Below are 18,160 nucleotides of genomic sequence, written 5' to 3'. Positions count from 1 at the left end.
CGGCGTAGATAAATTGAAAATATTCGTTGAACATTCACAAAAGATTACAAAAAGTGTAGATGACATTAATAACACTTGACCCACCCTAACCCAAACGCTAACCCGAACCCTAACTCAAATAATGTGCGTTAATGTAATAATTATTTGAATGCTGGTGAAAAAGCCCAAACTCCGGTGGGCATAAGATAGTTTCTCGTCTATTGGTACCATAGGATTATTACGTCACAAATTGAGATATTGGAGCCTAAAGCGTTTATGTAATTATTAATTCAATGCACATTATTTGGGTTAGGGTACTGGCTAGGGTTTGGATTTAGGTAGGTCAAGTATTATTAAACTTAATCTTTTGAGGCACATTGTTAAGTCAAATTAGTGCATTGTCCGATACCTCAAAGTCTAAAAGTCGGACTTTTTGCTTAGGAATGCACTAATTTCTAACGGATCGGGTGATAAAACACTGTAGTCTGCATCGCTTGGCAACGTTTCGTTATGCATGATTAATCTGCGCATTCGCTGTTCGTCTGTATCCTGTTCAAACACAGTCCGCTTGAAGCGTCCAATTTTTAACACATATTCTAACACAGACGCTTCAAAGCCCCGAATAATCCTAATACGAGCGCTACAAGCGCTGAAAACAAATCGAACCGGGTGATAATGCCATAATTTAAGGACCAACGACATAATAAAGTACAGAGTAATATTTTCGACAGAATAAGATCTAAATCGTCTGAACAAGATCTAAACCTGTCGAAATACGTCACAAATTCATCAAAATAGGACATATAAAGGGCCAAAAAAAACGCGCCTGAAACTGTAGATAGAGGAAATGGGACGATCGGGCACCGTATGTCTGGCATCGGCCTTTTTGTTGTCGACGTCTAGTTTGACAAGTTAGTGATGTAATTAGACTTGGGGTTTGGGGTAAGGTAAAATTTAAGTAAAAGACATTTTATAATTACAGATATTTTTTTGCTTTAGGATAGTTAGCAGATGAAAATTGTATAAATTTAATAGTTTTCCAATTGTGGATAGTTTGCGCAGTCTAAAACCAAATATAAAAACTCAAAACATTGAGGTCAAGGTAAGCGAACAACCGCCTTCCCCGTGTTTCCCCCATTCAGCATATCGATGAAGGCCTGCGGAACGTTCTCAAAACCTTCGGTCACCGTTTCTCTGAATTGAATCTTTCCCTGAAAAGTAAGATCAACTGTCTCGTTTAGTTATCGGCTATGGAGTATACAATGTCACATGTGACCGTTTTAAGTTAGGTATATTACGCTAGTTTACTCCATTTGTGCTAACCTCCTATATAATAATGAATATGTGTCCTGGTATACTTACATCACAGACCCATGATGCGAGGTCTTTTAAGGCTTCGGGAAACCTATCCTTGAATTCTGTATATATGAATCCGCGCATATTCATATGACGAAGTAGAAGTGTTGTCAGGAAGCTATCCACTGCAATTAAACATATATATAGTTATTGGTTATAGCGAGGCCCACACCATAGTAGTCGTATATGCTAGACTACAGTGTTTTCCTTGAAAGTAATGGTTTTCGTCGCCGAAGTTTGCCAAAATTACAGGTATTTTACAGCTTTGCAACGCTTTGGAATAGTAAAAACCTGGCTTTGGTGTTCGGGTCATACAAAAGCACCCCTTAGATAGAAAATATTCTAATCTTTGTATATGGCCGTATTTGTCTAATTCTAAATAGAGAAATCAGGTGGCACTGTATAAAGACAAATTGTATTCGATTCTCGATAAGCTTTCGCACAACCGTGCTTCATCAGGTCAAAGTAAAATATTCTAAGTTATACTTGTGAGGTCAAAAGAGTTTGAATCCGAAAAAAGCAAACCAAATAGTAAAGCGGGTGCTTTCTGGAAAACGCAAACGTTTATGGCACATTATAAATGTGTTTTATTTATTGAAATCAACTGGCGGCGCTCTTTTTGTCGCTCAACCTTCCAATATTAAGCTCCAAAAAGACAAACACACCTTATTGCCCTAAGTACAAATCGTTGTAATAATGGCCATGAACAGAGTGTTGTGAGTGTTGTATATATCAAGAAGGAAAAAGGGGGCGATGAGTAAAACACGTTCTAATCAACCAAATTCATAACTTAGAAACAAATAAAAATCCAGTTCGCCTAAACCAGTGGTTCTCAAACTTTTAAAAACAAACTACGCAACGGTCCCCGAGCAATTTTTTTATTTGCTCACGGTCCCTTAAAAATATACTCAATAAACACAAAACTACACGTTGTGTTTAATGGTATGTTTTTATCATATTTCAGTGAAGCAATCACGAACAGTTTTAAAACCGTGACCGTACAGCCCTTAGTGGCAGCGCAGCAAACTGTAAAAACGTAGCCTAATTCTCATTAGCACAACGCAACACTATGACGTCACAATGGACAATTCAACTTAAAGCTTGCAATAACGTGAATGAACAACTAATCAGCTTGGTTTGGAAAAGTATGTTGCCTGAAAGTTGTATTGCACAAGAGATTTCTTTAGGAGAGTCGTGTGTATTTTTTGTTAGGTGCTTCGCAGTCCCAAAAAATTGTCTCGCGGACCCCAGTTTGAGAACCACTGGCCTAAACTAACATAGCTTGAGTAGCCCTGTGTTGCGTTATAAAAGCAAGGAATGGTTTTGCAAATACCGGTGGCAAAAGACCTGTGACTATAGTGGAAATATTTATGTTTACTTTTCGGAAGGTTTGCGTCGTTGTAAGAGCTGATTGAGCCGCACACGGCAATTCGTCCCCCCAAGTTCATCGAATTGACAATATCGCTGGTCATTTGGCCTCCAACCTATGTATAAACAACAAGCCTGGTTGGTAAGAAAAATATTTCTGTTAGTCGATCAGCCATACGACCCTTGCGCTAAATAATAAGTAGTCAAATATATGAAAGTGGCAAAAAACAGATATTTTGTTTTAGCGCAAAATAAAACATGTTTTCGACTTGGTAGTTTCATTTCAAAAAAATGTAAGCTGCCATTCTGTACACCTTCTTACATTATCGAAGAAACAATCAACTCCCTTTGGGGCGAGTTTGGCGATTTCATCCTTCGCCGAGGTGGTCGTCTTATAGTTGAAAACGCCGTCGAATCCGATCAACTTTGCCCATTCACACTTGGCGTCTGTTCCGCAGCAACCGATTACAGTGCATCCCTGCAATTACTATAATATATTAAGCAGGGATCGACACCCTACGTCCTGCGGGCCGGATCAGGTCCGCCAGTGAAAATCATCCGGTCCGCGACCTCTTTTATAAGCTAGACACAAGGCCGTGCCTCATATTCTTAACTATGCTATACGAATATACAAAACATATCGCACTCCGCGAATCGAATTTGCCTTGTATAAAAGCGTTTTAAAGGAGACTTCTCAGACCAAAGGCAACGTGCGCATGGAAGCTATATCTATAAGTGGAAATTTTTCATAGCATGGAACTCTGTAAAATGAAAGTTTATTCAATTTAATCTTTGATTTTTTCGGTGATGTATTCCGTATTTTATGTGTGCCCAATGTGTCCTTGTAAATCAAAAGATTTGCCAAATTCAACGGAACATACGCATTTTTTCGCGCTTCGTGCGTCGCCAGCTATTTAAGTATAATTTGACCTAATTTGGAATGTATGAAACATTTAGGTTTGCTCTTGATGGAGAGTAACTACATTAAAATGCTTGAAACTCACACCTACGTTTTCATAACTAAATTGTTAGTGGAAATTTATTCCGGCCCGCCGAGAACATTCTGAGTTTGGTTTGGCCAGCGACTGGAAAAGGTTGCCGTACCTTTATATAAAGTATAATGTTTGTTCATGAGTTTTATCTATGACAAGACAAAACCTTTCTTACTTTAGGTCGCATAATAAATGGTTCGCAATGGAGTTTTACACTCTTCGCGTTACGTTTACCATACTATAGTTTGCACAAAAGCAGATTGCAAATTTAATTCTAAAGTTCAAACTGCTTAAAAATATTTTGCAAGCGATCAAAAAATAGTCAAATAATTGTGCTCTTCCACACTGACAAATACTCATACTCTCTCATTCCCTTTTTGCAATACCTTCAACTTGGCGATTTGTCCAACCAAGCTGCCCACCGCTCCCAGCGCAGGCATTCACCATCACCGTTTCGCCAGCTTTTGGTTCGCAGATCCAAAGCAATCCAGCATAGGCAGTTAACCTTTATGCCAAATAATATGTTTGATTTCAATTCTCAAACCCATTGACTACCGTGTTAAACCAGAGTAGTTTCATTAAAGTTCTTAAATGACTATAGGCCTACTGCCCTTTGGCATACCTTGCGTAAATAAGCGGCAATGTCGAAGTATAGACTATATTTTATAACACGTCTGTTGAACTCAGGGGCGTATCTAGAAATTTAAAAACGGGGCGCCTGAATTTTCAACTTATTTTCCCATTTCCGTCTGACACAACTATATGTGTGATTGATTTTGGTTGAATCACGTTTCGACTATCAGCAGCGAAGTTTCCCAAGTGCACGGGACTACGCTAAATCACAAGCACGTCTTTTGCACATTGCAATACTAAACGAAGATCGTTTTTTCCCGCTGGGTATTATACCACGGTAGCACAACATCTGCACCAAACTGTAAGTCTGCTAAAATACAAGATGCGACTCATAGAAAATAAGTTGTGTCAATTTCACACTAAACACGTGGTCTTGGAATATTCTTATAGAGAATAATGTTGCGGTAACTATCGTTACATGAATATGGCGACTGTAAAACGTGCACGGCAGTCACAGTTAGACCACCTTTTTAGATAATCTGCTTGAGAAAAAAGCCATTATAACACCAACTTCGGATATTAACGCAGAGAGCGAACAGCAAGGAACATTGGCTGCGACTAACTCGACGTGTCTTATAGCACTGTCCGTTAATGTCGGGCAACCAGATTCTTACCCAGGCATTCCAAGTGGTCCGACGCCGTAACTTTTCGGGTGGTTAGGCTTTAGCAAGGTGTCCACGTTGTACCAAATCGTTTCGCCTTTTATCTTGCTGATCGAGCGCCAGCCAGCATTTTGCAAGACATGACAGCCAGCAGGGTATTCCGCATTGTTGCTTTTGAGAACTCTGGAAAAATTACCCAAGTTGACCTAATATAAATGACGTGTACCTTTTCTCCCTACAACATCAAAACGCATGCAGCCATGCACGCATTCAGTGGCGTATCCAGGGGTGGGGGGAGGAGGGGAAGGGTGATGGTTAGGCACCCATTTCCGTAGGTGATATTATCGTTTTTTTGGTCCTCTTTTTCAGGGTTTGTAATGGTTTTAATGTAATTGGGTCACGCATTTAAAGCTAATGCGAAACCAAAATGAAACGAAAAACGCTGTTAGGATATTTTTCTCTTTCGCCTTTCGTTATTCGTTCTTGTTGGCTAATTAGCAAGGGTGTATTCGACAAATAACAACTCTAAGTCAAGCCTTCTTCCTTTTTTTCTCTCTAAAACGTCGAGTTGTTTCTTGCTGTTCACTGTCGGCGCTAATATCCGATGTTGGTGTAACAACGGAATTTTTGTAAAGCGCAGCTTCTCCTAAAAGGTGGTCTAACTGTAACCGTTCAAAGTCAATCACCTTTTTTATGCAGTGATAGTTACCGCAAAATTATTCTCAATAAACATATCACAAGACCACGTGTTATAAGTGCGTAATTGACACAACTTATTTTCTCTCAGTCGCATCTTGTATTTTAGCAGATTTGGCACACTGTTTGGCGCAGATGTTGCGCTAATCGTGGTATAATGACACCTTGGGAAATCTTCGTTTATTATTGGCAATGGCAAAGGGGTGGCAATGGCAAAGGCGCGCTTGTAATTTAGCGTAGTCCCCTACATTAAACTTAGGAAAAGTGCGCTGCTGATAGTCTAAACATTATTTTACCAAAATCAATCATATGTATTTCACAGCCTTGGTTTAGTTTTTTGCCTGAAGTGAACGATTGCACACTAAGCGGTTTCGACGCACGTGATCGATCGCCTTGCGTCTTAAAGATTCGCTTTTGTTGGACGTAAATTGGCTGTGTCTGATTATAATTATTTTTGACGTCATTGCAATTACTGTTTTATGACGTCAATCCGATCACTATTTTATGCCGTCATTAATTATTCATTAACGTTAGACGGAAAATAGGGGAATTCCCTAAGTTGAAATTTCGGGACCCCCCCTTAAGTGACTTTTGGATACGCCCCTGCATTGCACACAAACTAACAAATAAACGTGTGAGTTTTCAAAGGAAGTTTACCGCAACAAATTATATAGTCTTATTTTTAATTTAACTTTTATGTGTCACGGATGTTTGGCCTAACAAACGGTATCCAATAACTCACTTGGCAACTTGAAATCCAATCACGGGTTCCGTTGTTGTGACTTTGTAAACCCTGCAAAGTAAACAAGGTCTCACAGGTATTTGCAAATATAACTGACTGTTACAATCCATAAAGTCGTCGCAACAATTATTTTTATGAATATATTTTGGAGCATAATGCAAAAAATCGTGTTAACAAACCTGAGATAGGGATCTACACTTATAGCAACAGCCTCTGTAAGGATTTCTGCAAAAACGACAACAGAATGGTTTGTCAGCTTGCTTTTACATAATACGCAAAATAAACCTTTGTTAAGGCAAGCTGAGAAATGTAGAAAAAGCAATAATATCTTTAGTAACTGTGTTGCGAAAAATATCAGAAAACAACTTTATTTCCATTTCGAGCAAATAACAATTATAGTGGGAAGCTAAAATGCAAAAAATGTCGTGTTTACATACAATCAGGGCCTGCGTTTAAAATGATATCTAATTGAGTATTTATTTATTTTTTTTATTATGCGGACAAAATCTGAAAGACTAAATAATAAAATCATTGATGCAAATGATATTATATGATTGAATTATGTGCACAAGAAACGCGTTTTTTAAGTTTGTTGACTTCGTCTTGATATTTTTCAGACTTGATAGCTGGTCAAAGCTAATTAATTTATTTAAATATTAAAAGTAGACTGATGAATAGAGCAAACGTAGCCTAACATAGGATAGAATAAACCAAACAAGTTAATGATTTAACTGGGCATCTCTCTTCTCACCTCCTTCAGACAGATCTTCGCTAACTTCTTCTTCAACAATCCTGAAGTCGCTTAAGTTGGGCATTCCTTCGAACTCCTTTGTTTTATAGTAAACTTGCGATTTTACCATTTTGTCCGTTTTCAATAAACAGCCAATTTTAACTGAAAGGCACAACATATGACGTGATGCTACATGACAGTAGACTAATAAGTTCTTTCTTTTGGTGTAACTGAAAACGTTTGTCGACAATGCATGTACTAAGTTATTGCATGGGTTCGAGCAATGCGTCATTGATTAATTTGACATCACAATGAACGTGACCGGCGTTGATTGAGTCGTGACCAAGCGTGCAGCCGAGAGCATTTAGCGTTTCGCAAATTCATTCTACTACATATGGCTTATTGGATAGCGATTTGAATCCCCGCGTTACGTTAGCGTATGTACTGAAATTTGTGAATATATACTCAACGAACAATATCAACTCAGTGAAGAGATTCTGTCTAGAGTTCAAGTGGTTAAGGACAGGTAATTTAGCGGAGTGTTGTTTGGAGTCAGTCTTGACTAGTAACGTATAAGAGATTTAGGCAGCCGTCGACTCTCGCCTAAATGGCAGCGCCTTTTCAGCAGTTACAAGACCCCTCGTATCGCTAAAACGACTTTGGGCGATTCCACGTAACATGGATTTTACATTTGAAAATATTTTATAAAAGTTCTAGAGCAGGGTTTCTTAAACTTTTTTATCGCGGACCCCTAAAATTATTTTTGCCTCGCGTGGACCACGGCAGGCCAAAAGATGACTTCATAAATTGACGTGACAGTACAAATAGACTTTGTAAATCTTCTGATTTCGGTCCACAAAAGGTGAAGTGAAATGGAGTCCAAATACATTCAGTGCAAAACCGTTTTATTTTTAATCAAACTGTTTTCTTTAAAAAAATGATAAGGCCCTACTTCTTAAATATACACTAATATTTCAAGTAGACCTTTTTGAACCCTTAAACTAGTTCACGGACCCCAAAGGGGTTCATGGACCACAGTTTAAGAAACCCTGTTCTACAGTATATATCGTCAAACGGACATACTTTGTGATCGTGGTGGGTGTTAATTATACTAACTGATTAAAACAGTAACTTTTGAAAAAAGACAAGTAAAAAAAAACTTACTAAAAACTTTCCGACTCATTCAATTTCAAAATTTACCTCCTGCAGAAGACAGCAAATTGAAGAGGGAAACCCAGTTAATTTATAAACAAAACCTGGCGTACCCCAGGATTTGTTCCAGTAGGCTACTAAACGTATAACAGTCCAGATTCTTTAAAATAAACGTTTAAAACCTTACACAGTGCGACTTGCAATAAATACGTTCGATACGTTTGGATATATTAAACGTTTCTATGAAATATAAATTTGCACTTGGGTTATGATTTTAAATTAAAGTTTCTTTTATTCGGACCCACAGTAAAAATTTTGACTGATTCTTAACGTGAATTTGAAAAACGCACAGAATCGAAAGTGCTGTATTCGAACTACATTCTGTTTTATGGCGCACTAAAGCGCTGAAGTGTAAAATGAAGTTCAATTATTCACTAACAGTCAAAGTTTCAAACAGAAAAATCTGTCATACTGATCGATCAAAACATTTGAAAAAGATATTAACTAATTTTAAGCACGGTTGGGCTGAAATGAATGTACTTATGCTACGATTTCAAATTAAAAGTTGTCTTTTTGAAAAAACGCAAACTCGCACAGTCATCAAAACATAAAAAAGCATTTTGTTCGAACTACATTCTGTTTTAACGGCGCACTAAAACGCTGAAGTGTATAACAGAGCTCAACTATTCATTAACACAGTTAGTTTACAACGTCACCTGCAGCAAAGACTGTCGACACAGGCAGCAACTTCGGGTAAAAAAACGCGAACAATTCGTCCAACCAAGGCTCCTACAAAATATCAGCAGACTTGCCTTGTACTTTTCACTACTTTGTCTCGTTTTTCAAACGGTTTCCTGCTGGAAAAGTGCCTACAAATCAGCACAAGCCCCGACGAAATTAAACTCGCCAAAACTAACGACCCGTCCTGCATTTTTTTATTTGTCTTTAATTTAACCTGCTTTACTATTTAGGTGCGATAAACAGTTCGTAAACCACAAACTAGAGGGTTAACCGAAGCACGTGCCACAGGTTTGAGGAATGACGGCAAAATCGCATAATTATAAAATACATAAATAAAGACGCCAGAAACTTTGGCGCGTTCGGCGAATCTATTCATTGAACATTGTTTCGTTCTCGGCTGTCTTACAATTTTTACTGTGTTTTTAGAATCCAAGTGTGTCATCAAAAAATAACCTTATTAGATTGCTGAAATAAAATAGTTTACCTACAGTAGAACTGCTTTAAGGAGCTTGAAATCTTTTAAGAAGAATGTAAGCCACGCAATTATAAAATATTCAACAGAATATGTAAAGTTCAAAAATTCAAATGTAACAAAAACATTTTTTTCGCTCTCTGCTGTCTCTAATACTGGCGCAGAAGTGCCTATTGCATTTTTCATACGTTTTTTTTAATTTGTCGCTTATTTTACTGTATAGGTTTGTTTTTCTTTCAGCAGGGTGCATCGACGTAATTAATAGAAAAGGTTGAATGCATTCTGGTTTTGCTTGGTAGTGTTTAGGTTAAAAGGGAAAAAAACTTGAAAACCATTTCCTGGGTAATGTAATAAAGATTCATTTTTATGTGACAGTTCGAGTCACAGTGCAGTCATAGTGCCATAAGTAGTCCTACTCAAAAAGGGCAACTTTCAAATCGTTAATTATAAGTCGTTTAGTAGTTTGCTCTGAAAAAACACGAATTGTTCCCTATAACTGCATGCAGTAAGAAATCAGAATCTGACTTTGAGCGATCTTCCTCACATCAAGTACGACAAACTGACGTAGAGATTTATCTAATGTTTTCAGCACAGTTTACGAAATCAATACAGCAAAACAAGAATTCAATTAGCTTTTATTAGTTAAGCCATATTTCAAAATGGATGCGAATTGTATTGATTGAAAGATATATGTACACTGGATATGTAGTTTAAAACGTAGATTGTTGATTGTTATTGTTTCCCTTAGCAATAAAATATATAAAGCAACACTATACCAACAAGAGTTTTTATCTACAACGTCATGCTATTACAAGCAACGATGCGGTTTATATTACGATGTAGTGGTTAGTCTAATCTTGGCTTCAATCCAAATTGGGCTTTATTGTGACATTGATGCTAATTTCAATTTTAATCTTATTTCTGGTGAGACTAGATTTAGAAAGATGTAAAATGAAGTCGCACTGATCAAACGATTCGATTTTTTTAACGCCTGTAGCGCTCGTATTAGAATACTTCGGGGCTTTGAAGCGTCTGTGTTAAAACATGTGTTATAAATTGTACGCTTCAAGCAAATTGTGTTGCAGCTGGATACAGGTGAACAGTGAATGCGCAAACTAATCATACATAACGAAACGTTGCCAAGCGTGCAGACATGGGATGTTTTGTCTTACAGTTTTGAATTTTATAAATGCGAATGCAATGTTTATATTTTAACCAGTTAATAGCAATGATGACTCAGAAAAGTTGTCAAATCGGGACTTTATAAAATAATTAATCTTAAAAAGACGTTTTGTTGTCTAACGAACTCGTCGGGAAATATGGAACTGCAATGCAATCTAATCGCGCGAAAAAAAATTGGAAATGCGCTTAGGCACAAAAAAATCGCATGTTGTTAAAAACACAGGCATTTATGTTCTAATTAAACAAAAAAATTGGATTTTGTTAGTAAAGCGGCGCAACATGCTATGATATAGCGGTATAGCCTATACATAGCACCTTTGATATTAACTGTTTCACTTAAAAGGGAGTTAATACAATAAAGACAGACAGAAGTTCACGCGAAAAATTGTATTTACATAGAAATTTGCGAAAAATATATATTTTAGGGGTCATAGTCAGGTGCCCCTTCTGGATCCACCCCTGTCTGACTGCCCTATAACAGAAAAAAAAACGTCTAATTTTAGACCCGTCTTAAAGTTACAATTTCAGCATTAGGTAAAATGTAATTTTGCATCAACGTATCGCCACTATATAGGTACCGTCGTGGTTTATGATTTATTTATTTTGTTTTTGGTATTAACAAAATAGAGAAATATTTGTGTGTCTGGCCATTTAATCCTCCACATATTTTCTCTCCATTTGCTCAATAACAGTTTAAGATACACTTACACAATCTTGTTTGTTTAACCAAGGCTTTCTATAACTACCACTCTACCTATCCCACAGCTTTGCCATAATTCCATTCACAACTCGGGTAATATTCATGTATAGCAGCCACTTCGTCATATTGTGTTTACACGGAGAATTTTTGTTTTAATCGATGTGTCGTAACGGAAAATTTTCAGTAAAAATCTATGGCCTAAATTCTTTGCAATCCTTTCAATGTTTGCGTTACTCCTTGCAGCCAATGTGCAAACGATAAACGGAAAGTTTTCGGTAAAATTCCGTTACGTAGATTTCTTCGGCCACGCCTTCAGACGGCGAAGCCCTTGCCTTTTTTTTCAACTATAGCGCCTCGTGTTCACCACACTCCACCACCTTTTCTCTGAATCTTAGCTCCATAGCGCCGTCTAGCGGCTTTTCATTTTCCATATTCTACTCGTTTTCAATTTCAAAACCTCAAAATGCCCTCCAACCCAACAACCTCAGGATACCATTTCTATGGTCTAAAGCAGACCTGGGCAACATACGGCCCGCGGGCCGGATCCGGACAATCAATTACAGGCAAATCTTCCAAATAACTTTTTACGACGAAAAATATGTCTACGACGCTTTAAAATCCTTCCAAAAACCTAGAATTGTCCAAATTAACCAAATATGTATAGGGGTTACCAACTATAGAGAGCCACACATAACAAATTGACGACGACTTGGGAAAGTCGTTTCGTGCAGTGGCCACTACACATAAAACACAACGTGTGCAGTTGTTTTTTGCATGTTAATGTAAGTTACAAGAATTACATTTATTTTCAATGATAACATCAAAACTTTGTTCTTGTTTGATCGGATATTCGGATGACTGCCTTTCCTGTATTTTCTCCGCTCAACATTGCGATAAAGGCTTTGGGAACGTTCTCGAAACCTTCGGTCACCGTTTCTTTGACTTTAATTTTGCCCTGCAAAAATTGGAAACGTGCAGCGTTGTGCGCTCAGTAATTTGTTTATTTGACATACAAAATAACACCTGACTGCCTTCGGTCAAGTAGATTCAGCCAAAACAATAAGTCAAGCCCAGTCTAATTCAATTTCGTAGCCATTTTAGTCATTTGCATGTAAAATGTTAAATTTGGTAAAATCGTCCAATCCTGAACGATATTGCAAACAACAATAACAAGACATATAGCCAATTGTTTTAAAAACAGATTTCGTTTATGTCTGTACCACTCAGCCATATAATCTCAACACCCAAAAATTATAATAGGATGTCTATTGTCTAGTACAGTGTTTCCCAACCTTTTTTACACTAGTGCCCCCTTGGGCCTAATATTATTTCATATCGCCCCCCTCATCTTGCTTTACAATAAAGTATTATATTAATCGTTGTCTAAGAACATATTGTCTCCACTTTCGTTTCGATAAGCTGTCACTCATATTTTAGGTTGTCTAACATACATTAACTATAGGAATTTATTGGTACATTATTTCACCAGGTTATGGCATTACCAGGAAAAATTCAGCTTTCTGCACTAAGACGTTAAATCAGGGGTCGGCGACCTTTTCTAGTCGCCAACCAAACTCAGAAACGTCTCTGTGCGCCGCACAAAATGTTAACTAAGAATTGTGTTATTAAAATGGTAGAATAACTGTAAATAAGACGGTCCTCGGATTTTTTTCATCCATACCACTAATGAAAAGTGTAATAAAGCTACTCAAACGCGATAACCTTAATAGATATGTCCGGGCGCACCTGGCGAGCGACGCGAGCGCGATTTGTTTGAGGTATACCGTCATCTCTTAAATTTTCTGCTCGTTTTTATTACATTGCCTAAAAAAAAATCAAAAAATGTTAAAAAATGTGTGTAATATTTTTGAATACGTTTTCCGTTTGTTCGCGAAGCACTTGGCAGCCTTCCAGGGCGCAAGGGTAAAGAAGCACTGATCTAGTTTTTCGACCGTACTATGGTAAAATAGTCAAAAAGTATTTGATATGGACTCCTGTCTCGTTGTCAAAGGGGCGGCGGGCCGAATGCGGCCGGTGGGCCATAAGTTGGCGACCCCTGCTTTGAATATACAAATAATTTGCCGCGTATAAACCGGTGAAACGCAACAGCAACCAACAACTTTACATAAGAAAGCCAACTATTACGTAGCAATGGTCGGGAAACTACTACAAGTTCGCAGTACGGAAGTTTCCATTTAAGGTTAAAAGTTTCCTACAGTGCTGTTTGTTACAACTTCTATGTGAACTTTTTATAACATTTTGCCATAAGTACTTTCATGTAACGCCCCTTATGTGCGTTCAGCGCCCCCCAAATGAGAAAAAGACCCAAAACGCCCCTTTTAACTCGCAAACGCCCACAAGGGGGCGGTACCGCCCACGTTGGGAAACTCTGGTCTAGTATATATAGCCACCTGACCAAGGTCACAAGACCCACTTGCTTTTCTCTTTCGGACGGTCTGTCGCATTCCAAGTCGGGTCACTTATCAAAAAAAAATTAATTTAAGCCTGCTGCCCGAAATAATTCTTATTCAAGTGAAGCTTTAAAAAACACGGCTCAAGACATTACAACAGTGATAACTGGCATTCGTACCTTATCGATCCACTCCACGAGGTCCTTTAATGCTTCGGGATACTTATCCCTGAATTGTGAAACGTTGAACCCATGCATCTTTAATCGACGACCTATAAGGGCAGGTTGAACGATATCCGCTAAAAACATGAAGATGTTGTTACACTAAACTGTCAACTAAAACATTAGTCAAACAACTAATGAATATTTCCAGATGGCGTATTGTGATAAATGTTTGGCAGAATTCTTCTCACGAGTTTGCCAGAATTTTGCATATAAGAATATGTGAAACTAACTACATTTGTTAAATTGTGTATATGGGTAAAATGGCCCACAAATAAAGATTGCTTTAGATAAGGCAGGAGCAATATTTTTCCATAGTCGCGGGACAAAACCGAACTCGACAAAGTATCGACAGGCCGTACTAAATTTCCACCAATAATTTTGTTGTTATAACGTATGGTTTATAAGCAGTATAATATAATACGTTTTAGTTAGGGATTCAGTTTATGTAATTGAAAATGTTTAATTAATTTCAAGAAAACGAAGGCAAGGCGTCTGCACGAAGAGCAAAAACCAAGGTTAATTGGTTATATGTCTTTGGGCTGACAATATTCGTGCAAACAACCAAGAAAGACAAATAAGATTCGCGCGAAGCACGAAAAACAGATTTTTGGGTAATGTAGTTAAAATACATGGAGCATTGCCTCGTGCCTATAGTTTATGAAAAAAGGCTGAGGCTGTTGGCGACATTGAGTCGCGAAAAGGTTAGCAATGCAAAACCTTTAAGGTAAAACATTGCGCACCTTTTAGAGGATTCGACTCGTTATAAGAGCTGATTGAGCCGCACACTGCGATCCGTCCTCCCATATTCATCGAGTTGATAACATCGCTCGACATTTGTCCTCCAACCTATGGATAAAATGACAAACAAGTTTTGCAAAGAACGAAACCTGGCGTAGGCTACGTTTTAAGCTTTAAAGTTTTATGTTGGTCATAACACTGTCAAATTAAATACGTCTTGTTACATTATCGAAGAAACAATCAATTCCTTTCGGGGCGAGTTTGGCGATTGCTTCTTTACAGTTCTCTGTTTTGTAATTGAAAACGCCGTCGAATCCGATTGACTTTGCCCAATCGCATTTGGCCTCTGTTCCGCAGCATCCGATCACGGTACAGCCCTGTGACAGTACTTTAAAAAACTAATGAATATTTTATTTTATTCAAAATTATAGTTATATTTTACTCAGTTGACCGGGATATAAGTGAAAACGTACTCAGTTTTAATGTTAATCGGTTCATTCTCAAAAACAAAATAGTTTGTGCAAATCGTATGAAATGTTCATATTTGACAGTTTCATAATTGCATACATAAATGTGTTTAATTAAACAGCTGTAAGTTTGTAGTACTATCTTTTTGTTTTGAGAGCTACAAATTTTAAAGTGTAAAATATTTTAACAGCAAATAAATAAAATCGGTGCCTTGCAAATACCTTTAACTTGGCGATTTGTCCAACCATGCTGCCCACCGCTCCAGCGCAGCCATTCACCATCACCGTTTCACCAGCCTTTGGCTCGCAGATCCAAAGTAATCCGGCATAGGCGGTTATTCTTTATGCAAAGCAAAATCCTTCAGTGTAATTCTCGAATAGAATAACTATTGTTGTCACTATAGTTTTAAATAGACAATATTACCTATAGTTGAACGTACGGTGTCAAAACTGTTGTATGCGTCGTTTAGATGCCATCAGGGCGATCAGGACTAATTTCGACTGCTTTGGTCGTATTCCGACGGGTTATGCCTCATTTACAGTAGAAGTATATATTATTGTGCAGTTGGTCTTAATACTATCATATCATAATTAATTCCGCCGTAACTATTGATAGTTTAAATAAAGGTCTTACTGCATGCTTTCGTTTGGAATTAGTTGACATTAGTTTCTCTTTCTAAATGAGTTGGCTTATAGCCTTATACGGAGGAAGCAGGGGCATACCATGTCCTCTTATAAATCGTTAGTATTGCCTTATTATTGGTATAGTCTGTTTCCTTTCGTTTCAAACCACGCTTTGGTATCAGGCTTTAACTTCTATGTATTTAGAAATCACTTTAGTCAAAATTTTGCGCAGATATCGTTAATTTCGACGTATTTACTTTGACGCAATGCGTCGACCATATCAGTTGAAGGAAAATGTTGATACTGACCCAGGCATTCCAAGTGCTCCAACGCTGTAGCTTATTGGTTGTTCAGTGCTCAGTATATTGTCTACGTTGTGCCAAATGGTGTTGCCGCTTGTCTTACTGACCGACCGCCAACCCGCCTCTTGCATGACATGACAGCCAACCGGGTAATTTTTGTTGCTGCTTTTGATTACTCTGTATAAATTAAACGAGATTAGCCAGCACTGCAGGCTCCAACGCTTCGTTCGGTTATCAATTATTTTGTCCTTCCTAACCCAGCCTAAAAAAACGAAGAAACGTTTATAAATATTACGCACGGTATATTAAAACTATGAGATCAGGTTTCCCCCGTGGTTTGGACTGTTGTGTATTTTTTTCCAAAACTAATAATTGCCGGTTAATACATACAACAGTTTTCTAGAAAACTTCGTTGCTGTGCCGTATGTAGGCAGTTAAATTTTTTTTCAATAGTTCACTTGCGTTGTATATGGATGTATATTGATCAAAACTTACTTGGCTGTTTGATATCCGATAACGGGGTCGGTTATCGGCACTTTGTAAAGTCTGTGAAAGATTTCAGTCGTTCAAAATAGGTTTGTGATAAAATAGGCTTAAGAAGTTACTAAAGTTCTATATTATGCTACATGAAACGATACATTACATATAATTAATGTTTCTCGTGTATTAGCAATAAACTATACCTATAGACTAACTAACCTGATAAAAGGATCCACGCTTATAACAACGGCCTCGGTAAGAATTTCTGCAAAAAATGCAAGGAATGCAAATTTTCTACACAAAACGACGAAAACATAATTTAACCGAACAATCCAACATAGAAGAATTTTTTTTTAAATGTTCTTTAGTATCTAATATTGTATTTATTCTACATACAAAACTAATATTGTAACAAATTTAGGCCCTTTTTGTCAAAAAACTTAGATTTTCCTTCTAATAAAGGAAAAAAAACCTACAAACTTTGAAGAAGTCCCGAAAACCTAGATGTATGTGGAAAAACCTAGCACTGGCATCTCGGTTGGTACGGTCAATCAAGTGCGATTTTATTCTTGTTCTCATTAGCAAATAAATATAAAGCTGAGCAAAGAATAGCTGGAACTAGGTTACTTCTAAAGCTAAACTATAAACAAATTATATATGAAATTGGACAATTCAGTATTAACCTCCTTTAGCCAAGTCTTCGCTTATTTCTTCTTCCACAATCTTAAAGTCGCTCAACTTCGGCATTCCGTCGAACTCCTTCGTTTTATAGTAAACTTTCGACTTTACCATTTTGCTTGGGTCTTTATCGCATTAATTACTTACTAAACAAATGGTATCACTGGACACAGATTATCAAACTACAGTAAAAAAGTATGAAAATAGGCTATTTCTGTGCGATCTGCACAAATTCAGTAAATACGACGTTAATTTCAAGTTTTTTTAAACGATTAAGCTAAACTGAAAGAATTTAAAATCAAGGATGGACGAAACATTGCCTTGTTATATTTTCTTTAATCAGACACCATAGAACTGTCAAAAAGCCATGAAGCTATATTTAAGGGGTGGACACACTTTAGGCTCAGGAGACAAACGTTTTGGCAAGTACGTCGCCGTTTTATTGTCAAGAAGTCTACAAAAGAAAAAAAACAGTTTCAGAGATGCAACTGCATCGCATTGCTACATGTTTAAACAAATCACAACACAAACTCATTTCATAAATTGTTAGGTAAAATACTTTTCAGTTTGGGCAAACTAGCTAGGCTAATCCCGTTTCAATTAAACCACCATGCAGACAGCTTCAAACTCTTCGAAATATTAAAAAAAAGAAATATTTAGCTGTAATACAAACAACTTAAACTAGATTAAAACTAAACAATAGTCCAACATACGCCTTACGGTGATTTAAAGGGAATAATAAGAAACACGAAAATTTAAGGGGTCAATGACTAGATTACTCCCACCCCTAAGTCCCCTATGTAGTGTAGCAGAAACAGCGCGCCCTGTTTGCCCTTGTACATCCAAACAATACAGGACAGCATATCACTATAGGATCAATACCAAGAATCG

General features: G+C 37.4%; 1 protein-coding gene and 1 pseudogene across 1 annotated transcript; both read right to left on the bottom strand.

The window, feature by feature from the left end:
- Positions 1–1,076: 1,076 nt before the first annotated feature.
- On the bottom strand, positions 1,077–7,228 carry LOC146167482 (prostaglandin reductase 1-like; annotated as a pseudogene).
- A 4,937-nt stretch (positions 7,229–12,165) lies between these two features.
- Positions 12,166–17,486, bottom strand: LOC146167481 (prostaglandin reductase 1-like). The gene is made up of 9 exons (XM_083385766.1): positions 17,275–17,486; positions 16,811–16,856; positions 16,607–16,657; positions 16,118–16,288; positions 15,408–15,525; positions 14,943–15,095; positions 14,721–14,826; positions 13,936–14,054; positions 12,166–12,300 (listed from the first exon to the last, which is right to left on the bottom strand). Exons 1-9 carry the CDS (start codon positions 17,381–17,383, stop codon positions 12,166–12,168), a joined length of 1,008 nt encoding a protein of 335 aa, XP_083241892.1. The 5' UTR covers positions 17,384–17,486.
- Between the last annotated feature and the right edge of the window lie 674 nt (positions 17,487–18,160).

This window comes from Ascidiella aspersa, chromosome 1 (genome assembly GCF_963924565.1).
Source record: "Ascidiella aspersa chromosome 1, kaAscAspe10.2, whole genome shotgun sequence".
Lineage (NCBI taxonomy): Eukaryota > Metazoa > Chordata > Ascidiacea > Phlebobranchia > Ascidiidae > Ascidiella > Ascidiella aspersa.
The sequence above is the reverse complement of the archived record's forward strand: the minus strand, read 5'-3'. Positions and strand labels throughout refer to the sequence as shown.